Source organism: Babylonia areolata, chromosome 23, assembly GCF_041734735.1.
Source record: "Babylonia areolata isolate BAREFJ2019XMU chromosome 23, ASM4173473v1, whole genome shotgun sequence".
NCBI lineage: Eukaryota > Metazoa > Mollusca > Gastropoda > Neogastropoda > Buccinidae > Babylonia > Babylonia areolata.
Genome location: NC_134898.1, coordinates 43,224,347 through 43,250,796, shown reverse-complemented (window position 1 = coordinate 43,250,796; position 26,450 = coordinate 43,224,347). Strand labels below are relative to the sequence as shown.

Here is a 26,450-nt window from a genome sequence, read left to right as displayed (position 1 = left end):
GTCAGACAATGTGTAAACAGCACAAGTTGATCCAAACTGTTTTGTCCACTGTTTAAACGAAAACAAAACAAGTTTTTGTAGAATCCAAACATTGTGCAGGAATACGAATGCATGGTTGGACAGTCATGACTACATCGGAACAGCTATCACTGATATCCAAACTTACATTTAAACGTTCGTATCTGTCAAACTTTTCACCTCCTTGCGTCTTTTGCATGACGTTATCACTCAGCTATTTCATAACAAAATGAGTCGTCGCGTGTTCAACAATTCATTCCCACGGTGACCCACTTTTCAGGCAATATGGCGCACAGAGTTGAAAATCGTGTCGCCGATTCGATTCTTAAGCAAACTTCATTTCAGTTAATTCAGTGCCTCCTTTGATTAAGAATGAGGGTATAGAATAAACACGTCGATTGTAATGGTTACAGCCACCATGTGTGGTTCGTTCAGATTTTTTTCATTTTGTTTTCAAGAAATGTCATATTGTCAAAAACCGTCTTTCTTGAAAAAAAAGAAGAAAAGAAATAAAATAAAATGAAATGAAAAGAAAGAATGAAAGAAAATAAAGGAAACGAGATATTCGCTAATCTGGCAACAAACAGGAAACGATCCAAGTATATCTTGTGGATCCGGAAGCTATGCAAATCTTCATGGTCCGGAAATACGGCTTAACCCGGAACTTACGCCTTTTTTTTAATTGGAATATATGCAAAGAATTAATTTCTTTCTATTGTAAAGCCAGATCTTGTGTTTGAAGACAAATATATCATTTCCAGAGAAAATTAATTTGTTAAATTTAACCAAGGACACAAACACATATATACATGCATACGTGCTATACATACCTGCATGCATACGAGCTATACATACATACACACGGGAAGCCGAATATCAGAACTCACCGTAACCTGTAGCCTGGTTCAAAATTAATTGTAAGAGCACAGACCTTTGTTGATTAGCCAACTTGTAATTGATAAAAAGTGTTGGAATTCTCCACGCCCGTCACGCCATGTCACTGATGAAAAGTTCAGCGAAAAACAGACTACAAATATTTCTCTCAAAAGATCCTACATTCCTTCTTCTGAAAGGTTGTTTACTTGGTTGTTTTTTTTTGTGCTATATTTATGCTGATTTTGTTGTTTTGTTGTTGTATCTTTTTTCACAGGATCCTACAATTATTCTATCCATACTTTGAAATAATTATTGAGATGTGCTTTTTCAAAAGCAGATGTACTTTCAGTGTGTGTGTGTGTGTGTGTGTGTGTGTGTGTGTGTGTGTGTGTGTGTGTGTGTGTGTGTGTGTTATAAAACTCTACAAATGAGCAGGAAGCAAATATCTGTAAATGCTTTTCTTCAAATTAAGCAAATGAACCCTCCAAAGGAAATGACGTCAGACGTTACAAAGGTCAACGCCACCCCACAGCAGTAAGACCGTGGACAGTAACCAGTAGAGGTCAGCATTCCACAGTTTGAATTAGGCGTGCTGTTTGAAATCCCGCAGGGGGCGCGTGAAATAAACTTCGTGCCTTGCCTTGCCTTGCCTTGCCTTGCCTTGCCTTGCCTTGTCTTGCCTTGCCTTGCCTTGCCTTGCCGTGCCTTGCCTTGTCTTGCCTTGCCTTGTCTTGCCTTGCCTTGCCTTGCCTTGGTTTGTCTTGTCTTGCCTTGCCTTGCCGTGCCGTGCCGTGCCTTGCCTTGTCTTGTCTTGCCTTGCCTTGCCTTGTCTTGTCTTGTCTTGCCTTGCCGTGCCTTGTTTTGTCTTGTCTTGCCGTGCCTTGCCTTGTCTTGTCTTGTCTTGCCTTGCCTTGCCGTGCCTTGCCTTGCCTTGCCTTGTCTGTAACCTTGCAACACTTGTGGATGACATGTGTCGTGGTGCATGTAAACACTTGACAAAATAGCTGGATGGCCGTCAAAACATACACAACAACATCTATTATCGATTTCCAAATTATCTGGCTCCCAAACTTTCAGACAAAAAGTGGCCTTTTCTATTCCAGTTTTGCTCTCTCTCTCTCTCTCTCTCTCTCTTTGATAAAGAGCGTGGTTTGTTTCTCTTACCATTGCTTTCAGTATCAAATGTCATATTGTGTGCATTATTTTGAACATTGTTTGCGCTGCGAAGTGGTCATGGCTGTGAATTTACTGCTGATGCCGCTACATTCTTCTTCTTCTTCAACACTGTAAAGAGTCATCGAGGCATCACACAGAAGAACTGTTCACCAGATTCCCCCGGTCTGTCTGTTGTGTTTCAAAGCGTAGACCTCTGCAAATGATTTCCCGTCCAGTGTGCAGTGTTGTAAGTCCATCGGTTTTTTGTTGTAGCTTTTTTTTGTTTAAAAAAAAATTCATTCATTTATAATGTCTTCCCCTCCATCTCCCTGGAGGATCGTTTAAGCAAGGCCATTGGATCTTGATACGTCTCCAGCTACAGACCCTGAAGCTTTGAAGACATCAAAGACCTCATCAGCATTTGTTTTTCCAAGATTCTGAGATATCGTCCACTTGCTAAGAAGTTTTATGTAGTAGCATAGGTTCAACAGTAATATTAAACAGGTGTAGAAAGACAAAAGACAAACACGCAACCAGAAATATTCACAAGCGCGTCCATATAATTGAATGTGAACATAATTATGATAATTCGTCAAGTGATTTTGGTATTCTGTCGACACACACGAATGAAATGTACAATACAATTGCCTTGGTGAGTACCGGGATAACAGAATGAATAAATGTATAAATACATCAACTGAATAAATAACATAACATAACAGAATGTAACATAACGCAGCACAACATTACATAACATAACATAAAAGATGTCTGCATGAAACTTTGTGTTCTCCATGCAAGACGTGGAAGCAGATCTATGAATGAAAATTCACACACACACACACACACACACACACACACACACACACAATTATATATATATATATATATATATATATATATATATATATGTATGTATATTACACATTGAGTGTTTTCAATATTTTCGAGACGATGGTGCCCTCGTTTGTGTGTGTCACAGCCAACAACTACCAAGAAGAACTTTTAAGAAACATAACGGAGTAGAACAGAAATTACAGCATACATATGTTTTAACAAAACACAGGATAAATCTATCTTCTTTTTTATGTTAATTTTTTTTTTTACAAAGCCCAGGATATATTCATTTTTTTTTTAGATAAGTTATTGTGGCGCATGTGTCATTGAATAGCCATGGTTTTTTGTTTTTTTTTACAGTGACTGCACTTTATATGTTTAATTTTGCATTTGGACTCCGGCCAAAAGATACATTTCTGTGAGTTTAGAGACAGTAACGTTATATCCAATGAAGAGTAGAACAGAATATTAGAGAACAGGTACTATACGCAGCTCGAATGATTCATAGCAAAACACTTTTTTGAGAGAAAAAATAACAACAGGAAGAGGAGGAAGAAGAAGAAGATGAAGAAGAAAGAAGAAGAAACAGCGTTATGGGGTGAAGCAGTTTCTTGCCAAACCGATTCAAGCTTGAATGCTGATTTTGATTCACACGTGACCCCCTCCCCCCCGCTCGCCCCCTAACACACACCCTCTCTTTCTCCGTCTTTTATTTATTCATTTAACTATTCATTTATTTCTTAACGTAGATTCACACCCTTTCCTTTGTTCGTCCGTTCGTTCGTTCACTCAATCGGACATTACATTTGTTCATTCGTCTTTCCCTTCTTTCTTCCTTCTTTCTATCTCTCCCTAGTATCCTCTCACCCCACCCATTTATTCACACAAACGGATGTTCACAAACATGCTAATTTTTTTTTTTTTTTGGTCATGACAGATGAATAATAGATACAATATATCTCATATGGACAGAAAGATGGTGCCCATCCCTTAGCTCCGAACAACAATGCAGGACACACAGAGAATCAGCCAGGGACACTTTGTATAGACAGTTCATGCACAAGGGGGTTTCTAGTCTACCTACGGGCATGCCTTGTAAGTTAAAGGTGACATCAGTAAGCCACATGAAATATTGACAACATCGGAGAACCCCATTTAAAAAAAAAAAAATCTTCCTCAGAACGATTGGCATTGTGATATCAATTTTGAGTGTCATCGGCGAAGTGATTTGATAACTGGGAAACTGCACGTCACAGACTTTATGGTCTTTAATATCTATCTATCTATATATATATTGTTTCTTTGTTTGTTTTTTACTTTTGATTTGTTTCACCTTCTGTCAATCCACTGCACAGGAAAAACAATGGATAAAATGTCCAACAACTGAAACTGCTACCAAATAAAATGAATCGATAAATAGACACAATAAAGTAAAATCGCAAAAAAGAAGAAGAAAAAGAAAAAAAAGAAAAAGAAAAAAAAGAGAACGAAACGCCACAAAACACCTATATTTTTCATGCCACCACGACAGATAATGGTGGTCGTCACAGAAAGTTTCGCCAAAAAGACACTGCGAACTCTTCACACGTCATCATCAGACTGAATGAGACAGAGACAGAGACAGAGACGCATGCGGAAGCGTTTAAGTCTGCTGTGCTTCATTCGCATATATATATATATATATATATATATATATATATATATATATATATATATATATATATATATATATGTATGTATGTCCCGACATCACCACCTGGAAACGTCACCAGGACTTCCTTCCACTTGGAATCGCAGACGGACCTCCCACCTGGACACACATCCAGGAGTCACTCCTCTTAAACAACGTACCCTCCGCGGAACCAACACACCAGCCCTGAACACCTGGACCTTAAGGCTTCAGCCGTTCGGTTGTTAGACTCACGTCTACCTGAAAACGTTCACCACCCGGACAAGTTACCTGTGAAGGCTGTAACACCCATTAGAGGCCCGTCGTCAATATTTACTGACAAAACGACAAAACGAATCAAAACGCAATATAAACCAATAAATAAACAAACAATACATATTAGCTATCGTCGCTGATATCACACTTTTCCTAAGCTCTATGAGTTCGACTACAAGCGTACAATCAAGCATGTAAACTGAACTTGAAAAAGAAAACACCTCCAAAAAGCACCAACAACTAACAAAACAAACAAAAAATCCAGCATACTCAAATACATCATACAAATCCAAATTATTAAGTCATGAACAAACACGCATTGTGGTAAACGGTAGCATTGTGGACACAATGCACATCCAGGAAAAAGACTTTCCGGCGCCTTGAATCACTTAAGGATCCGGATTTCTGCTATACCCCCGCCCCCCTCCTCCCACCAGCCCCACGCACCCACAACATCCCAACCTAGACCTCAAGTGGTGATCTGGGTGCTAGTCTTTCAGATGAGAGGATGAATCCGGGTCTCTTTTGCTGCAGGCAAGTCCAAGAACCCACAGCAACGAGAGAGCTTTCTTTGGCATCGTTTTGGTCAGTAAGTAATTATTTATTTATTTATTTATTTATGCAAGCTTATCTATTATTTATTCCCCCGTTTTTTTTTGGTTTTTTTTGGGTTTTTTTTGGTTGTTTTTTGTTTGTTTTTTTCTCAAGGCCTGACTAAGCGCGTTGGGTTACGCTGCTGGTCAGGCATCTGCTTGGCAGATGTGGTGTAGCGTATATGGTTTTGTCCGAACGCAGTGACGCCTCCTTGAGCTACTGAAACTGAAACTGAAACTGGTCAGTAAGTAAGACTAACTATCTACTGAGAAACAAAATTTTGTTTCACTGTTATGTGGTCAGGAATAGAAACAGAACGAGTGGCACTGTTTTGTGTTAACTCTCTCCATACGAACGGCGAAAGAGACGACGTTAACAGCGTTTCAGCACAATTACCATCATCAAAATATTGCAAGCGGAAGGCTCTTATACTGAAGAGGTGAATGTTGACAAAGAATACCACAATTCTGACGACGGAAGCTAAAGGTTGGGTCATTCAGACACCCACTGGACATCCGAGGGGTCTGTGTAGAGGAGAAGAGAGGACTGGCCGTACCGAGTGAGTTAACGCGCTCTGCTTGGGGTAAGAGGGAGGCCCGAATTCAACACAGATGCGTCTGTCTTGCTAACATTACAAGACAATGCAAAACAATGGACACAATACAATGTAATACAATACTTGGGCATAATCAGCGCCAACACTCGGATACCAAACTTTAAATCTGAAGGTTTAAAATGAAATGTACCGATATATTCAACATCAATCTCACTCCAAACGAAATATATATGACGTTCATTTTACAACTCAAGTACTGTAATGATTTTCATTTTTTTTTTTAAAAGAAGAAGAAAAGAGTGTAAATCAATGAAAAAAACATCAACAGAACCCCCACAAATGAACAAATGAAAAATAAATCAATGAATTAATGATGGAATTAAGACTAAATGAATGAATGGGCAAATAATATTTCGATGTCACCAGGGGAAATAACCTCAGGGTCAATAAACAGATAAATAAGCGAATAAAAAACAAAACAAAATTAATATGAAAACAAACATATATATATATATATATATATATATATATATATATATAATATCTATAGATGCACGAATTTATGATTGAATTAATGAACGGAGATTCCCCGACACCTCCGTTGAAAATAAATGAAGAGTGATTAAGTAAATAAATCAATTAATGTGACACCGAACACAAGGATGAATAGGTGGATGAATGAATGAATGAATGAATGAATGGAGAAACAGAATGAGTGAGATAGTGACTGAACGAACGAATAAACGAACGAAAGAACTATCGTTCGAACGGATGATGCTAATACACGAACTAACGAAGTCTCCCAGAACAAACAAATACAATAACAAAAAAACAAACAAACCAAAAACACCAACAAAAAACAAAAACAAAAAACAAAAAAAAAAAAAAAAAAAAAAAGGAAGAAGAAACAAAACAAAAAACAAAGAAAAAAAAAAAAGAAAAAAAAAAAAAGAACACGTCAGCACTGTCCATCAGTCTCTTCCTCCCTCCCTCACTGCACTCGAACCAGACCGTCATCGACCACCACCACGTCCTGATGACGCCTCCCTCCCCCACCCCCACCACCCCCACCACCACCTCCACCTCCACCACCACCACCACCACCGTTCCCCATCACCGCCATCCCTCCTCCTCTACCGTCCTGCCCTTGCAGCACCTGCCCCTGCACAAACCCTCCCCCTCCCCCTCCTACCCCCCCTCCACCCCCGTGCCTCTTCAGAGGGGAGGGGGTGGAGGCGGTGGGGGGCGGCATGGCGGCGTGCAGGAGGTCCTGGATCTGTCCGTTGAGGCACATGTCGAAGCCCTCGGTCATGCGCTCGACAACGAAGTCGAAGGCAAGCTTCCAGCTGTCCCTGACCTCGTGGATGAATTCCTCGCCCAGCCTCGTCTCCCACTCGTCCATCATGCACTTGGTGAAGAAGCGGAAGTACTCCGGGTGGTAGCCGTGGAAGGTGGCGTGCCTGGCGCCCAGGATGAGCAGCTGATGGTCGATGGCCTGGGGGCACTCCAGATGGTCCACCAGGTCCTGGATGACCCCCATGAAGTGCCGCGCGTGCTCCCGGAAGGCGTGGCTCTGGTGCAGGTCGTCCAGGCTGGACACGCTGCTGAGCACACAGTGAGGGAGTTGGGGAGGAGGGGGTGGGTGGGAGAGGGGATGGATGAGTAAGTGTTTGAAAGAGGTAGGGAAGGGAAGGGGAGAGAGAAGAGAGTGAGAGGATGGGGGGGGGGGGGGGGGGGGGGAGGAAGAGGAGGGGATGGATTAGCAAGAACTGATGGTGGTGTGAGAGGTATGGAGAGAGGGGTGGGGTGGGAAGAGAGAGAGAGAGAGAGAGAGAGAGAGAGAGAGAGGAAGGGTAGGCTGGAGGGAGAGAGGGAGGAAGGAGAGAGAGAGAGGAGAGAGAGAAAGAGAGACAGAGACATAGACAGAGAGACAGACAACAGACAGACAAACAGAGACAGAGAGAGATTTCAAGAACTGAGGCATTTAAGAGGGTTGGGGGAGGGGAGAGACAGAGACAGAGACACAGAGAGAGATAGAGACAGAGAGACAGAGAGAGAGAGAGGAGAGAGACAGAGACAGAGACGGTGAGTGGGAGGAAGGGAGGGAGGGAAGGAGGGGAGAGAGAGGAGAGAGAAAGAGAGAGACAGAGAGACAGACAGATAACAGACAGACAAACACACAGAGGCAGAGATAGATTTCAAGAACTGAGGCGTTGAAGGAGAGAGAGAGAGAGAGAGAGAGAGAGAGAGAGAGAGACAGACAGACAGACAGACAGACAGACAGAGACATAGAGACAGAGAGAGAGAGAGACAGAGACGGTGGGTGGGAAGAAGGGAGGGAGGGAAGGAGGGGTGAGAGGGAGGGGAGAGAGAGACAGACAGGAGTGAGGAAGAGAGAGACAGAGACAGAGACAGAGAGAGACAGACAAACAGACAGAGGCAGAAATAAGATAGATTTCAAGAACTGAGGCGTTGAAGGGGGTGGGGGCCGGGGGGGAGAGGGGAGAGAGAGAGAGAGGGAGAGACAGAGAGAGAGAGAGGGAGAGAGAGAAAGAGAGGGAGAGAAATAATGAACACTGAAATGTTATATGTCTTTAACTGCAGAGCTCTATTCACACACACACACACACACACACACACACACACACACACACACACACACAGAGGTGGCGGAAGGTGGGGTGGGGTGAGGGGTGTTAATCAGTTTGGTTGTTACTTCCCCCACAACTTTCTTCCTCAACACTGCAATGATATTGATGGATCCATGTATTTTCTTTTGTGATCATTTTCAGCCTGAATGTATGTGCGAACATATGTGTGTGGGTAGAAGGGCAAGCGGGCTGGTGTGGTAGACAGACATCCACATAATGGGCGTGTGTGTTCATCTATCTATCTATCTATCTATCTATCTATCTATCTGTCTGTCTGTCTGTCTGTCTGTCTTTCTTCCAACCTTCCTGTTTGAATATCTAACATCTACTTTATCTACCTACCAACCAGCCTACCTACCTACTGACATATCCATCCATCCAACCAGCCAACCATCAATCCACCCACTCATTTCTCATGGCTTTCAGAGCAAGACGTATTGTCATAATCACGGAGATAAGACACTACACCGCCCACAGACGTGTCCTCAGTACTGTCGCCGGGAGGAAATTGGAGGGATGTCGGTAATCAGATACCACACTGTGCCCATTGACGTCTGCTGAGCTCAAGTCGGTGAGCGGAAATGCGAACCTGTCAGGTCTGTCTACAACCTACGCCAGGCATTTAGCTCCGTGCCAATCAGGTACAAACAACCTACGATTTTCTGCTCTCTGTGCCAGGTCTCCAGGGCTACCCGGTGTTACGTACAGCAACCATTCTCCCTTGTCACTTTTGTCCCTAGGATTTTTTTTTTTTTGGTGCGTGTGTAACATAGTTTTAAAAGTATCAACTACTGAATTGTTTTATTCAAATTTCGTTGGATGGTTTTTTGGAGAGTTAAACTTTGCCTTGCGCAAACGTTCACGTCTTGGGCTTGTTGTTTGTTAAACGATGTTGAAACTTTGAAGGCTCCAGTTCAGAACTTGAACTCGAGCATCCCTGAATTGTCTTCAAACTTGATCCACCTGTTGAAATGAAAGAACAAGGAAGCCAGGAGAGTCAAGGATTAAACAACAATAAAGAGCGGTAACTCTCTCCATTAACAGCGTACACAACTTCAAGTCAACGCTGCTTATGCTGCCGATTCAGTTAGCACACATGTAAGTAAAAGGTACATTGGAACGAACCCAGACGTTTCATCAAAGAAACAGGAAGCCTTGTTAATGGAGAGAAAATGATAAAAATCTTAACAACTTGCTTTATAACACAATAAGAGAAATTATAACGTGTATCTTGAAGAAAAACTATTTCCGAATAAAAGACGCTGTGATAAAATCATCATTTTTGTTATTATGAAAGGAATTCTTCAGTGGCGTTATGTGTAATGAAAAAAAAAATCACATATCATGCGGAGCAGTACGTTGGATGATTGACCCCATTCACTGCTGCTAACGAGCAGCCTCGACAGAGAAGACAAGAGTTCGAAGGGTTAGTATATCAGCCTATTTTCACACATCTTGCTCTCGGGATCATAGTATTATTCCCTTTGGCCAGCAGAATCTACCAAAAGTATGCAAAAAAAAACCCAAACAAACAAACAACCAACCAAACAAACAAAAAACAACAACAACAAAACCAGTAAAGTAAAACTGATGCCACAAGACCCCCACTTCATCGAGGTAAGCAACCAAGGGGTTAATTCCTTCGTACACTCTGTTTCTGTTTTTGTTTTTGTTTTGCCCGGGTTAAAAAAAAAGATGATGGTGACTGTCATTACGCTGCACCGGCAGTGTCCAATAACTAACTGACTGGTCTTGGAAACAATGCGGTGCTCGCCTTGCGTTCAGTGTCTTTGAACTTGTATGTATGCCGTCTGATGAATCCCCCCCCCTCTCCCCACCCCCCCTTCCTATCTTGTCGGCGTGAGCGCAGCGTTATGGCGCCGTTATTGATCTTCTGTCTGTCTGTCTGTCTCTCCGTCTGTCTCTCTGTCTGTCTCTCTGCCCACGTATTCAGCACACTCCCACCCAGCCACACATTGAAGTTTGTAGGGGGGGGGGGGGGGGGGGAGTGACCGTGATGACAACTTCTGTGAAAAACATATATACCGCTGCTGAAAAAAAAAAGAAAAGAAAAAGAAAAGAAAGAAAAACCGAAGTGCTCTGATATGCGTTTCCCTGTCTGTCTGCAAACACTGCTAAAAACAACAAACAACAAAACAGTGAGAGGCGGAGTGAAGTGTTCCCCCCCCCCCACCCCCCTGCCCCCCATCTCCACAGTTCAATGCAGTCAGAGAAGACCCTTCCTCCCCAGCTCACCCCCTCCTCCTTGCCCCCTACCTACCTCCCGTCCCCCTCCCCTCCCCCTCACTCCCCTCCCCGCCTCACCTGAGGTGTGAGAAGAGAGCTTGGATAGAGGGCGCCTCGCGGAAGATGCGGATGAAGATCTCCACGCCCACACCCTCCCCACTCACCCCCCTCCTCCTTGCCCCCTACCCACCTCCCTCCCCCCCCCCCCAACCCTCCGTTTCCCTCCTCCTCCCCTTACCCTCTCCCTCCCCTCTCCCTCCCCTCCCCGCCTCACCTGAGGTGTGAGAAGAGGGCCTGGATGGAGGGCGCCTCGCGGAAGATGCGGATGAAGATCTCCACGCCCACCTTGACGCTCTCGCTGGCCAGCAGGGGCCACGTGCTGCGGATCGTGTCGATCTGTGTGTCGCTGAACCCCGTCACCTGCGGAGTAGGATAGAATAGAATAGGGTAGAGTAGACTAGAATAGAGTAGAGTAGAATAAAATAGAGTAGAATGGGATAGAGTAGAGTAGCGTAGAATATAATAGATAGAATAGAGTAGAATGGACTAGAGTAGAGTAGAATAGAATAGAGTAGAACGGAATAGAACAGGGTAGAATAAACAAGATAAACAGAACACATCAGAACAGAATAGAAAAAATGGAATAGCATAGAACAGGATAGAACAGAGTGGAATAATCAGGATAGAACACAGCAGATCAGATCAGAACAGAATAAAATAGAATGGAACAGAACAGAGTAGAATAAAAAGTATAGGGCAGGACAGAACACAATAGAACAGAATAGAATGAATAGGACAGAACAGAACACATCAGAACAGAATAGACCAGAACAGAACAGAAAAGGATAGAGTGGAATAAACGGAATAGAACAGGACGGAACAGAACATATCAGAACATGTCAGAATAGAACAGAACAGAACAGAACATGTCAGAACAGAACAGAACTGAGTAGAACGAACAGGACAGAGCAGGACAAAACAGAACATTATCATATCAGAATAGAACAGAACAGAACAAAATAGAGTATAATAAACAGAATAGAACAGGACAGAATAGAGAAGAATAAACAGAATAGAACATGACAGAACAGATCAGAACAGAACAGACCAAAGTAGAATAAACAGAAAAGAATGGAACACAACAGATTAGAGTAGAATTAACAGGACAGAATGGAACAGGACAGAACAGGATATATCAGAATGGAATAGAAATTTTGGAATAGAATAGAATAGAATAAAGCTCTAGTGTCATGAAACCTTAAGTTTTCCAAGACACAAAAGTGAAGACACCCCACCCAAACCCCCACAGACAGTCAGACATTGATACACATATATCCATTTAGTCATGCATACTATCACGAAATCCTATTGTCATAATCATATCTACATCCATGTCAACGTAACCGATAGCAACAGATATGTACAAACCTCGCCAGCCGTGGCTGCAGTTTCAGTTTCAATTTATCGTGGAAGCGTCACTGAATGGGGGCAAAATAATCCTTGAACGCTTAAACACAAAACCTATCTGCCATTCATTTTTTGGTACCATGAGCTCGCTTGGTATGACTCACCATGTGAACCTAACACCACGTAACATGACATCTACTTTAAAGGAAACCCTCTCTAGGTTCTACCCCCCACCCAGACCCTAAGCATTGCCCCCTTGGTATCACTTCCCGACGCCCCTGACCCCCCACTTTGATGATATGTGTACATACGAATGAACATGGGAGTTGCAGCCCACGAACGCAGAAGAAGAAGAGGATATGGATACTTATATTGCGTCCATCTTTAGTCAGAGACCCGACTCCAAGCGCATTGCAAACACGAAGTTATTTGCAGAACAGGCTGCCTACCTGGGTAAAGCCGACCAACAGTTGCCACTGGGCGCTTATCATTCGTTTCCTGTGTCTTTCACTCAGGTTTAAGTTACGAAAATACACGCTCGCGCGCGCGCATGCACAACACACACACACACATGTAAAATTTTACGTGTATTATTCACCCCGCCATGTAGGCAGCCGTTTTTGGTTTTTGTTTGTTTGGTTGGTTGGTTGGTTGGTTGGGCTTTTTTTGTTTGTTTATTGCTTTGTTGTTGTTTTGGGGGATTTTTGGAGGGTGAGGAGGTGTGGGGGGTTGCATGCTGTGTATGTTTTTGTTTCCACAACCCACCGAACGCTGACATGGATTACAGGATCTTTAACGTGCGTATTTTGATCTCCTCGCTGCGTTTACACACGAAGGGGGTTCTGGCACTCAGGTCTGCACATAATGTTGACCTGGGAGATCAGGAAAAAAAATCCCCACCCTTAACATTAACCCACCGGGTACGACAGGGAATCAAACTCGGGAAACTCGGGCGATAATCCAGCGCTCTTACCATTTTTGACCACCACACCCGTCACGTATTCCCGCCCGTCTGCCCACTCCCTCCATCCCCCACCACCCACACATGATTACCTCCACCTCCAGTTCCTCTTGCACTGTCGTCACCACTTTTGGTTTGCCGAACTCACAGCCCATCTCTCTCTCTATCTCCCTCTCTCTGTGCACTTTCTGCTGCTGTTTCTTTCGTTTTTTTCCCCTCTCTCTCCCTCTCTCTCGGTGAGACGTTGTCCCCACTGACGTCACGGTCTCCGTCACTTCCGGTTCCTGATGACGCGCTGCAAAGCAGCCAGGGTGTCTGTGTCGTTCATGTTTCCTTCCCGATCTGAAAACGTAAACGAAACGCACGTAAAAGATGAACTAAAACACACACACACACACACACACACACACACAAACACCACGTCACACGCAATGAAGAGAATTGTGAATGGTGTTTTTGAGAACTTCGTACGTAAGCGATGGGATGCAGGAAATTTTAGGATCAATTTCTTGTATCTTTGTGTGTTTTCATGCAACTTTTGTGTGTTTAGTGCATCTGTATCTGTGTGTATCAATGTGTTTGTGACAAGATGTGAACATGTGAACCATCTGTGCTAAGTAATTTACTTTCAGCTTCCAAAGATTAGTAAAAACCAGTCCCTTCCCGTCTGTTGATGCCACCAACACATTGCCCACTTTTTTGTCTCGTCTATATTCATTCTAATTCTCTCTTAGCTGACCTTCCTCATGATAAACTCTGCAAGCTTCAGGAAATAACAATATAGTAATAATAATAATAATAATATTGGATACTTGTTAGCGCTTTCATCCCTGAAAGAGAGCTCAAAGTGCTTTACAATAAACATAACACACACACACACAGACACACAGACACAGACACAGACACAGACACACACACACACACACACACACACACACACACACACAAACACATACACAGGCGCGCGCGAGCGAGCATACATGCATACAATCATCCATTAATGCATGGGCGTATCCTTATTATTGGGTTGTTGTTGTTTTTCCTCGATGTAAGTATGTTTACTGAATTAGGTTGATACATGCAGGTGTTGTGATGTGAGCACACGTTTTGTCAAACATTTCGGTTTCTCCACCCATCACATCCACGACTTTGCAACCACTTTGGGTTCTGCCCTTCACCATTTTGGGTTGTTTCGTGAGGGGCTGACGTAAACAAACCAATAATTTGCAGATTTTCCGTCACAAAACAAAACCTTGTCGATTGTTCATTTCCTGTCTCTTCCTACCCCATCTCCTGCTCTCTCTCTCTCTCTCTCTCTCTCTCTCTCTCTCTCTGTGTGTGTGTGTGTGTGTGTGTGTGTGTGTGTGTCTGTGTGTCTATCTGTCTTTGTCTCTCTCTCTCTCCAAGTTATCAAGTCCTCTCTGTCTTTATCGCACCCTCTCCTCCCTCTGTGTCTTTCTGATTTTTTGCATTCATTTTCAGTTGCTTCTCTTGTCAGTTTCACGACTTCTCTTTTACGAAGTCCTTTAAGTAATTTCCTGTAATTGTATTTCATTTGCCCAGTTTCCCCCAACCCTCCATTCATTCACATCTCCCACCCCTTCTAACCAATAATACTCAAAGGTATTCATAAATACTATAACAAAATGTCTTCAATCACCGACATGTGTGACGGGACATTAAACAAAATTCCTCCTCTTTCTGTCTTTGTCGTCTCTGTCTGTCTCTGTCTCTGTCTCGTTCTTAAACGACCTTATTCTTCCTCCACTTTCTCTCTATCACACACACACACACACTCTCTCTCTCTGGGGTCACGCGACGTGACGCGAAGCGACAGGGCGACAGTTGAGAGAGCAGTGTGAAAATCGTCAGTTTTGTCTCAAAATACCAGTTACTGGGCTTCCAGCGACTGTGGAGAAAACCTTGTCTGCCCTGCTGACTGACAATGCCATGACGAGTTGGAAAGTGGTGGGTGACGGCGACAGCACAGTGGTCGTCTTGTGACTGAAGCCGGTGGACACTGATATGCCAGCAACAATGGCGGACTCTGTCGTGAACCGCAACACGCAAGTACAAAGAAACCACCCAATCAGATCAGACGAGACAAGGAAAGAGCCAGGCAGCAGAAAGAAAGGCAGGCAAGTGATGCTGATTGTGTTTTGAAGGGACAGTTTTTTTTCTGACAATCGATTCAAAGAAATTGATACAACGGACAGAGACACACAACACACTCTGACGGTGTGCAGGGTCCAGAACGAAGAGCCAGCAACAGGTGCTTCTTCTTCTTCTCTTCTTCATACCGCTACACGACCAACATCGATTTGTCGATGACTCTGTCGTGGTTCATGCATGCTGGGTATTTTCGTGTCTCCATAACCCACCGAACACTGACATAGGTTACAGGATCTTTAACGTGCGTATTTGATCTTCTGCGTGCGTATACACACGAAGGGGGATCAGACACTAGCAGGTCTGCACATATGTTGACCTGGGAGATCGGAAAAATCTCCACCCTTTACCCACCAGGCGCCGTTACCGTGATTCGAACCCGGGACCCTCAGACTGAAAGTCCAACACTTAAACCACTCGGCTATTGCGCCCGTCATTGTTGTGTGCCACATGTTCCAGACAACTTGGATCTTCCTTCTTCATCGGACTGCGACACCTGTCAGTTTCTTCAACAACCTGACAATGACAGTGAGTCAGCAACTGAAAGTACAGTGGCCGGGAGCGATGCTGGCGTTGTTGAAGAGTTACGTTGCTACTTTAACTGATAGATCAATACAAAGACAGTTGAGGGACAGACACAGAAATATAGCGTTTCGAAAGATCGTTTTATATAGGTCTGATACTGAATCAGATGATTTTGTTATGGAATACTCGAGCAGCTCATACAGTGATGTAGATTGTACATACTGGTTTATCAAACAGGATGAAAAGAACATGTTGGAGGAAGAACGTGTTGAGCTGTCCAAACTGAGGAAAGGAAAACGCATCCACAACACACAGCACACTGACACTCAAGCACGTGCAGAACGAGACCTGCAAACTCTTCGTGGCCTGATCCAGTTTTACCTGGGTTGATTTGTGCCTGACCTTGCCAACAGAATCGCTTGCCAGTGACAATTTCGACACTGACAATAACGATTCTGTCATATGATTGTACATTTAAGACAAAACAAAACGTTGCCATGGTCTCCATGTCTGTCACATCACGTCGCGCTTACTGATGTTTGTCGTGTCGCATTGCTGAATGGGCTGAACAGCTTAATAGCAATAAAAAGTTCGTTCGTTCGTTCGGTCTCTCTGTGTGTTCTATCTCTCCATCCCGAACCTTATATTTTCTTTTTACCACAGAAGCAGTCTGACATCTACGTCTCTGTGTCTCGGTCTGTCTGTCTCTCTGTCTTTTTTCTCTCTGTTTTTTTTTTTCTGTCGTAGTATCTGTCGAACAGACTGACAAGGTTCATCGTGGTACATGGAATATTGTGCGTTGCTATGGCAAATAAAGTGCCACTTGACGATCCTTTTAAGTCATCATGACTTCGTCTGTGCGCCACACTTATATCCACATCCACATCATAATGAACACAACTCTCCGCGTCTCTCCGTTTCTCTCTCCCTACCTCTCCCTCAGATTCTCCCATTGTTGTTGTTGTTGCTGTTGGAGTTTTAAGTCCAGCCGTGCACAGCGTATATGAGAACTGGCGATAAAGAGATGGAGTTAAAAGGGTTAAATGATGGGTTGTTGAAAACGTTCTTGTTTCCATTAGGCTTTTACTCGAAACAATGGGAGTGTTAAAAAGGATTTAAAAAAATATTTTATTAGGTATTCCCAATCTTAAGATGTACAAAATTCTTTCTGTAACTCTCGTTAAAAAAAAAAAGAAGAAAAACATCCCACTTTCTACAGACACGTAACAGGCAACACAACACATATAAACGGATAGAAAGACTTACAGAATATGTACAAAATGTATACACGTATACACTTCATGCATTCAAGAATGTGCTCTCTCTCTCTCTCTCTCTCTTGAAGACATCAAAATGCGACGCAACAGATGCTGTTTGTGTACCCCTTCATAGGGGGCTATGGCCTAATGAATAAAATATCCAATCCGTATCCGTATCTCTCGCTCTCTTACGTCATTAACATTCCTCAAAGCTCCGGCTCAAAGGAGAACTTGTGAATGCGCTAACATGGCGATCGAGGCAATGTATCCCCTTTAAATACACTGATAGAGAAAAGCGAACAGAGGCGACAGGAGACAGGTGAAGGACAAAACACCGTGCCCAAAGGGAGATTTGAACCCTGGTCACTGGCGAACATTGTGGATCAGAAGTCTAAGACATGACCGATTCTGCCACGGCGCCGTTTTCTGACCTGCAGATTGCGAGGCTTCTGTTAACACACCATGACATTGCCCTGCATCTTCTCCGTCTTCTTCTTCTGCTTCTTCTTCTTCTTCCTCATCCTCCTCTTCATCCTCTTCCTTCATTTTCTTCTTCCCCCTGTTCTTCTTATTCTTCTTCCTCCTCCTCCTCTTCATTTTCTTCTTCTGCCTCCTCCTCTTCTTCTTCTTCCTCCTCCTTTTCTTCTTCCTCCTCCTCCTCTTCATTTTCTTCTTCTTCCTCCTCCTCCTCTTCGTATTCTTCTTCTTCTTTCTCCTCCTCCTCTTCCTCCTCCTTCTTCATTTTCTTCTTCTTCCTCCTCCTTCTTCATCATCATCTTCTTCTTCCTCCTCCTCTTCTTCTTCCTCCTCCTCCTTCTTCTTCATCTTCTTCTTCCTCCTCCTCTTCTTCTTCCTCCTCCTCCTTCTTCATCTTCTTCTTCCTCCTCCTCTTCTTCTTCCTCCTCCTCCTTCTTCATCATCTTCTTCTTCCTCCTCCTCTTCTTCTTCCTCCTCCTCCTTCTTCATCATCTTCTTCTTCCTCCTCCTCATCTTCTTCCTCCTCCTCCTTCTTCATTTTCTTCTTCCTCCTCCTCTTCTTGTTTTCTTCTCTCCCTCCTTCTTCCCTACCTTCCTCTTCGCATTAAAGAGCAGCAGCTTCCATGGGAACAGAATTGATATCTGCTCGTGGGTTTCTTCGTTCAGTATAGTCATCCCCCACCCCCCGCCCCCCACCTCACAGGATCAGTAGTTGCTGGGAACTGTGATGTAATCCACCCCCTTCCCCCTGAGGTTCTCTGGGACAAACCGTTTACACAACATGCTTCGTCAGCACCTTAGTGATAGCGTCGTCGTGTCGATATGTATGGAGGTTCACTTGTTTCAAAAAGCGTGTTTTCTTCATTAAATCAAAAGTTCGTTAACTGAAAAAGAGAAGAAAAAAAAAAGAAAAAAAAAAAAAAAAAAAAAAAAGAAAAGAAAAAAGTTCTGCAACCGTTCCTGTGTGCTGAGAAACTGATATTTTTTTCTTCTGTTTTATGGTGTTAATTAAATAATCTTGCTTTTAGCACAGGTTTACCTCCGTGAAGATAAAAATGAAACAGCGTCAGTATCAATCATAACTGTGATTTCAAAGTTGATAGTTATTACTCTCGCGCATGCGCAAAACAAAGGAAGACTATCTGTAAACTGCATAAGTTGAACTGATTCGTTTTTGCTCCGTACAGAATTCTGACAATCGTTTTGTCGCGACGCAGCGCAGTGCAACTCAACTCAACGCAACGCAACGCAACACAGCGCAGCACAGCGCAAACATGAACTGCACGTGAATAGTTTTGGGGAAAAAAAAACACACGTTTTTTTAAAAAATTATTATTATTTTCAATTATTTTTGTTGTTGTCAATTTTTTAAAAACTTTATTTATTATATTATATTATCATTATTAGTTATTATTTATTGTAATTTTATTGTATTTTTTAATACTGATTTTTGTTTTCTCAAGGCCTGACTAAACTCGTTGGGTTACGCTGCTGGTCAGGCGTTTGCTTGGCAGATGTGGTGTAGCGTATATGGATTTGACCGAACGCAGTTGAGCTACTGATACTGATACTTTCTGTACATGCCTTCCTGTTCTGTCCCTCTTTCTTTCTTTGCAGCGGCAGTAGCATCAGCATCAGCAGCCTCAGCGATCTTGAGGGCAGCAACAACGCCACAGTCATGCGGTGGCGTTAGCAGATGATAAGGTGTGGAGTGATGGCCTAGAGGTAACGCGTCCGCCTAGGAAACGAGAGAATCTGAGCGCGCTGGTTCGAATCACGGCTCAGCCGCCGATAATTTCTCCCCCTCCATTAGACCTTGAGTGGTGGTCTGGACGCTAGTCATTCGGATGAGACGATAAACCGAAGTCCCGTGTGCAGCATGCACTTAGCGCACGTAAAAGAACCCACGGCAACAAAAGGATTGTTCCTGGCAAAATTCTGTAGAAAAATCCACTTCGATAGGAAAAGCAAATAAAACCGCACGTAGGAAAAAAAAAAAAAAAGGGTGGCGCTGTAGTGTAGCGACGTGCTCTCCCTGGGGAGAGCAGCCCGAATCTCACACAGAGAAATCTGTCGTGATAAAAAAAAAGAAAAGAAAAAAGAAATAGAAAACCCAACGGTATTAGAGTTGTTGAATTCAATCATTCTGGACACAATGATGAGTCTTGCCAGTTCTAACTAAGCTTATTGGTGTCACATACAGATTCTGATGTCGTGCATAATCTCTGTTTCTGCCACAAGGTTGTTAGATATTGAGAAAACAGCTGTGTCCTGGTGGTTCGTACGAATTGTTTGTTTGTTGTTGTTGTTGTTACTGTTGTCTCTAAGTTTATTTATCATCATAATGTTGTGTTTGATATTCACTTGCCATTGAACGAGAAAATAGTAACCATGTCATCTCGTATCCTGTAAAACCGTTTTTTTTTTCTTTTCTTTTTTTTTTTGGGTTCTGGTGGTGGAAGCAATATCTGCTCCCAGCGTCAGTGAGACCTTGATGTGCAAGGAAATCGATCCGAAATCGACTGGCTGTCTTCCCGCTTGTTACCTGCCTTTACTTGGATGCTCTGCCGTTTGTCTGTAACGAGAAGCGGAAAAAAGGATTTACGTGGCTTCAGTGGTACAAAGAGAAGACAGGGGAAGAGAAAGATGTCTGTGACTGGTAACTTCTCTTGTAGGTTGGGTGGTTGGTTTCGTTGCTTGTCAACACGTTTTGTTTTGGTGGTGGTTTTTTTTTTTGTTTTTTTTTAATCTTTGTGGTTTTGTCTGCAATTTGTCCTCAGTTTAAGATCTTCAGGAAGAATGAAAATCGATGCAGACATGACCGAGTCTCTCTCTCTCTCTCTCTTCTCTCCCCCCCCCCCCTCTCTCTCTCTCTCCCGTTATGAAACATACCGTTCATTTAAATCATTATTGCAGCCAGAAAAAATATTTATTTGATCTTACCATTTCCAAATTCAGATCGTCTTTCATCAGATTCAGATTTGGAGTAAACGAACTTAATGAGCGTTATAAGGATAGCCTGAAAAACTGAACCTTTTGTACGAAGACGAAATTCATGTACAATTTGTCCACAATATGATATTCTGAGAAAGAAATACTTATCTAAGCATATACAAAATTTAAGGATTCCCATATTACCCCACTTACTTCAAAATGTCAACAGCATTGTGTTAAGAGATGTAGCAATGTATATTAATTTTTTATGCGTTAAAACAGATAGCAGAAAGCACTCAGATGAAAGATATGTTTATAAATTACCCTTACCTATTTAGTTTTGTTATATTATAAGTTTATTCTTTCTAACATTTTGCTGTTCATCCAACTCAAGGTTTAGTTTTCATATGTGTATATACAGGTCGGTGGTCTTACATTAAAACAGTTCTGAGTTCTCTCTCTCTCTCTCTCTCTCTCTCTCTCTCTCTCTCTCTCTCTCTCTCTCTCTCCACGCCTTTCTCCTTTTTCTCTGTCTCTGCCACACCCCCCCCCCATCTCTCTCTGCCTGTATCTGTCTCTTTATCTGTCACTTGACTGTCTTTCTCTTCTCCTGCTCTGTCTGTCCATTTGTCTGTCTGTATGTCTGTCTCTCTCTGTCACACACACAGACACACAGGCACACAGACACACACACACATACACACACTCTCTCTCTCCTTCTTTGTCTCTGTCTGTCTCTCTGTCTGTCTGTCTCACTGTCTTTCTGTCCATCTATGTTTGTCTGTCTGTCTGTCTGTTTGTCTCTCTGTCTCTCATGCTGTCTTTCGTTCCTTCTCCATTGTCTTTGCTTCCTCCCCTCCCCCCTTTCTTTCATCCTTCCAACCACTCACCTTTTCCCCCTCCCTATCTTCCTTCTTTCCTTCCTCCCCTCCACCACGACCCCCACCTCCCTCACCCCATTTCCGCCCCCCCCCCCATCCCCCCCGCCCTCCCCTCTTCCCCCCCCTCCAACCCCTACCTTAACCCGCCTCGCGTGACTTCTACTCCCCCCCCCCCCCGCCCCGCCCCCAGCCTCTCCCTCTTCCCTCCCCCTACCCCTCCCCCCCCCCAACCCCCCGTCACCATTATCAACGGGTTGAGAGCTCGATCCATCGGTGATGCAGACAAAAGGGGCAGTAATTGCGCAACGTGAACGAGCCCGCCATTATACGATTTGTTTCGCATCAGCAGGTCGGAGTAAAAAAGAACCCAGCTTTCATCACAGGAAGGCTGTGCTTGTGCGCATCATCCGTCGCTTGTGCAAAGACACAGAGAGAGAGAGAGAGCGTGTGTGGGAGGGGGGCAAGGGGGGGGGCGGAGGTGCGGGGGGGGTGGGGTGGGGGAGTGAGGGAGGGGGAGGGGAAGAGAGACACAGAGAATGAGAGAGAGAGAGAGGGAGAGGAGGGATGGAAAGAGACAGAGAGAAGGTGAGAGAGACATCGAGGGAGAGAGAGAGAGAGAGAGAGGCAGAAAGAGAGAGAGACAAAGACAAACAGAGAGAGGGGGGCGGAGTGAGGGATGGAGAGGGGGAGAGATACACAGAGAAGGAGAGAGAGACGTCGAGGGAGGGAGAGGGAGAGAGAGAGAGAGAGAGAGAGAGAGAGAGAGAGGCAGAAATAGAGAGACAAAGACAACCGAACAGAGAGAGAGAGAGGGGTGGGGTGGGCGGAGAGATGGGGTGGTGAATGAGGGATGGAGAGGGAGGGAGACACAGAGAAGGTGAGACAGACAGACGGACAGACAGACAGACAAGTAGAGACAGATGGAGAGAAAGAGAGTGAGAGAGAGGAAGAAAGAGACACAAAGACAAAGAGACGTTGAGAGAGAGAGAGAGAGAGAGAGAGAGAGAGAGAGAGAGAGAGAATACCAAACACACCCAGCCCAATTCCTCCTCTCCACTCCGCCCCCCGCCACTCCCACTCCCCACCGCTCTCTCTCTCTCCACACACGGGCGGTGGAAGAGCAGAGAGAAGGGAGGTGACTCCGCCATGTGTGACCCACTGCTGGCTGTCTTGCCGGACCTGACAGGGAAATCTCATCTCGCTGCCACGACGAGGGAGGCTCCGATATCACTGATAACCCCCCCCCACCCACCCCCACCCCACACCCTCCACCCCCTTCCCCCTCTTCCTACTCGTCTGCCGCTGTTAATCCTGTGATTTTTTTTTTTTTTTTTTTTTTTTTTTTGTGGGCGATCATTGGTGCAGGACGTGCAGTGTGCGCATGTCTGGGAGTTCCACTTTCGGTTTCGGTTTCAGTTTCAATGATCCATCCATATACGCTACACCATATCCACTACAAAAAAAAAGAAGAAGAAGAAAAAAAGAGATTAATATTTATATAGCGCTGAATCATGTGCATAGACAAATCAGAGCACTTTCACACTGGTCATTCACATTCTTAACAGGAGAAACTGAAGACAAAGAAGAGGCAGGGGAGGGAGGCTATCTTAGGAAGAGGTGGGTTTTAAGGCCAGACCTGAAAGAGCTGAGTGCGGAGACCTGACGAAGCGAAAGAGGAAGTTAATTCCAAATGCAAGGTCCAGAGACAGAGAGAAGAAGAAGAAGAAGAAGAAGAAGAAGAAGAAGAGCAGGACGCTGAGAACTAAGAGAAATAAAGAAAGTAAACGAACGAGTAAATGCATAAAAATAATACAATGTTTGAGAGGAGTGTTTGGTGTCTTTCCTCCTGCTTGCTGTTGTTGCAACATGTAACCTATCTCTAGCTGTCCACTCACGAAAGCACCTAAAATCTCCAACAACAAAGTCGATAAAAGTTCTGTCCGACGTCAAAATCATTTTCAGGGCAGGGAAGTTCCGACATTGTACACTACGTTATTAAAGAATTAAATTGCATGGCTTCCTACTAAACAGAGAATTGAATACAAAATCTCATGTCTCTGCTTTCATGTGATTTCCTTAACTGCACCTCAGTACATTTCTGACTGTTTCAGCAGATATTTACCTTCAATGTCTGTCCACTCTTCTGCTGGTGATAGACTCTTTTACGTTCCCAAATAAAGAGAGAGAAACGCGACGCAAGGACTTTTAGCTCCTCAGATGTTCAAACATGAAAACAGATCTAAATGTTCCTTTTTAAACAGTCTCTACGTGAATAAAGTTCTCCCATTCCTTGTCTGTATTTTATATCTTCCGCGCGTGTTGGTGTGTCCATGCTGTTGAAGTGGACGTGGTGAATGTCCATGGGGTGATGTGTGTAGGTTAGGGTCAAGTGTATTTAGTGAAACACGTCTAAGACGGGTGGCCTTTACGACCTAAGTGGATTCTAGTTTTACAAATCTGTTGCGTCAAATTAACCAGGTGACAGCATGTCTTATGACGGCTGTCTTTATGACGTATCCAGATCCTTGTCTAACATTGTAGTTACGTCAAATGGACCAAGTGACAGCATATCTAATAATAGCTGCCTCTATGACGTAACCAGATTCTAGTCTTTCATGGCTGTTTTCGTCTTGTGTACTCAGTGAAAATAGATCAGACCATGACGTGTAGTGAGTCTGGTTTCACGTCTCAAGTGGAGCGGATGTATACCTTCAGGTGACCATAACCCCCTTACCCCGGCGGGGGATGGGGGTGGGGAGGAGGGGATTTTTCATCATGATTTCCCGAAAGTTTGGTCAATTTACCAACCCGAGATATACCTGTCTGCCAAAAATAAATTACGGTATGAATATACAAGAGTATGGTAGCATGTGTATGAATGGCAACCATTATGACTTTTTTTTTTTTTTTTTTTTTTTTTAGTGCAACCAGTGATAGATAGATTTCATGTCCAACAATGACGACTTTAATGACCTATGTTGATTCTAGTTCTACCCTTTACGAGGGCGCCGCCTCAGAAGCAATGTTTGAGTGTGCGTGCTGGCTTGCTTGGCCGTCAGTTCGTGCTTAGCTTGTCTGGTGACCAGTCTCTTTAAAATAATAAATCATTCGCAGCTCGCGTTATACTGTTGCAGCGAGTTTTTATTCGTGGGCTTTGTGTGTGTGAGACTTTGAATTCCTTTGGGCGTCGCATGTGACAGCACAAACGGGAGTACATTAACTCTCTCCATACGAACGGCGAAAGAGACGACGTTAACAGCGTTTCAGCCCAATTACCATCATCAAAATATTGCAAGCGGAACGCTCTTATACTGAAGACGTGAATGTTGACAAAGAATACCACAATTCTGGCGACGGAAGCTAAAGGTTGGGTCATTCAGACACCCACTGGACATCCGAGGGGTCTGTGTAGAGGAGAAGAGAGGACTGGCCGTACTGAGTGAGTTAACTGTGTAACTGGATAATTATATTCTATTGTTTGTGCTGTTTCATTTCTACGTGGCTGTTATTTCCAGTGGACTGGGTGATAGTATGTCCGACAATAACGATCTTTGTGACGTGTACTGATTCTAGTTCTGCATAGGTGTTAAGCCGTCTCGTGACAGCAGCTCTGACAATAGTGATGGAACATTTCAGGAGTGGTGGCGGGTTCAGCCAGTGTCATCTCGATGGATCGGTGGGTTGGCTGTGTGTGTGTGTGTGTGTGTGTGTGTGTGTGTGTGTGTGTGTGTGTGTGTGTGTGTGTGTGTGTGTGTGTTTGCGTGTGTGTGTGTGTGTTTGTGTGTGTGTGTGTGTGTGTGTTTGCGTGTGTGTGTGTGTGTGTGTGTGTGTGTGTGTGTGTGCGTGCGTGCGTGCGCTCGCGCGCTCGCGTGTGTGTGTGTGTGTGTGTGTGTGTGTGTGTTGGCTGGCTCGTTGCCATGATGGATGTGTGGTTTGCATCGACAGTAACGACACACGCGTATGTGTGTGTGTGTGTGTGTGTGTGTGTGTGTGTGTGTGTGTGTGTGTGTGTGTGTGTGTGTGTGTGTGTGTGTGCGTGTGTGTGTGTGTGTGTGTGTGTGTGTGTGTGAATGTGTGGGTGAGTGGGTGTGTGTGTATTTTTTAACGAACTCCCTCAAGACCCACCCACCACTTCTACTGAACACACACAGCACACCAATTCCCCCCCTGTCCCTATACAGTTCCCCATTCCAAAACCAATGGTGCTCAGTCAACGGTGGAGCAGCCGAACATCAGCAGCACGTGAAACAGTGCAATGCGATCGGCCCTCGGTCCCTGAAGACTTCACGGTGGGGCTGACAGCTCCACCTCACATCGGGGGACAAAGTCACCCATCCCCCACACCCCCACCCCCACCCCGCGTCCCCCCTTCCCACGCACACAACTTGGCTATGTTCCCTTGTATATTTTGGCTAAGGTCTAATTTGATAATGACAATGATGATTATGATGTTGATAACAACAACAACAACAACAATAATAATATAAAACAACAACCACAAAACCACCACCACCACCACCACCAATAATGATGATGATGACGATGATAATAATAACGATGATGATGATAATAATAATTATAATAATAATAATTATGGTGATGGTGATAAAAACAACAACAACAACAACAACAAAACCCCACCATAACCACATAATGATAATGATGATGACAAACATGATACTACACTACTACTGCATCTATTACGGTGACGAATCAGAGCGCTTTCACACCAGTCATTCGCGCTCTTGCATGACGATGCATCAATAAGATAAAACAAACAAACAAAAAACCAACCAACCAACCAACCAACCAAAAAACCCAGCACCGCACAATAAACACAAGTGGATAGAAAACTAAGAGATATTACAAATGGAAAGAGGGAGGGTGGCGAACAGTTTCTGTGAAAGGAGGTACGTTTGGGGCGTGAATTTCAAAAAAAGCCCAGTGCAGATTTGACG

The 26,450-nt window shown here is 43.9% G+C and overlaps 1 protein-coding gene across 1 annotated transcript in view; it reads right to left on the bottom strand.

The window, feature by feature from the left end:
- The window catches only part of LOC143297680 (uncharacterized), a 103,388-nt gene that overhangs the window by 30,122 nt on the left and 46,816 nt on the right, over window positions 1-26,450 (bottom strand). The window contains exons 2-5 of the mRNA XM_076610100.1: window positions 13,340-13,589; window positions 11,154-11,299; window positions 7,065-7,585; window positions 4,643-4,696 (exon numbers count right to left, since the gene is read on the bottom strand). Coding sequence (XP_076466215.1) covers window positions 4,643-4,696; window positions 7,065-7,585; window positions 11,154-11,299; window positions 13,340-13,402 — 784 coding nt within the window. The 5' untranslated portion in view covers window positions 13,403-13,589. The remainder of the gene's footprint in view (window positions 1-4,642; window positions 4,697-7,064; window positions 7,586-11,153; window positions 11,300-13,339; window positions 13,590-26,450) is intronic.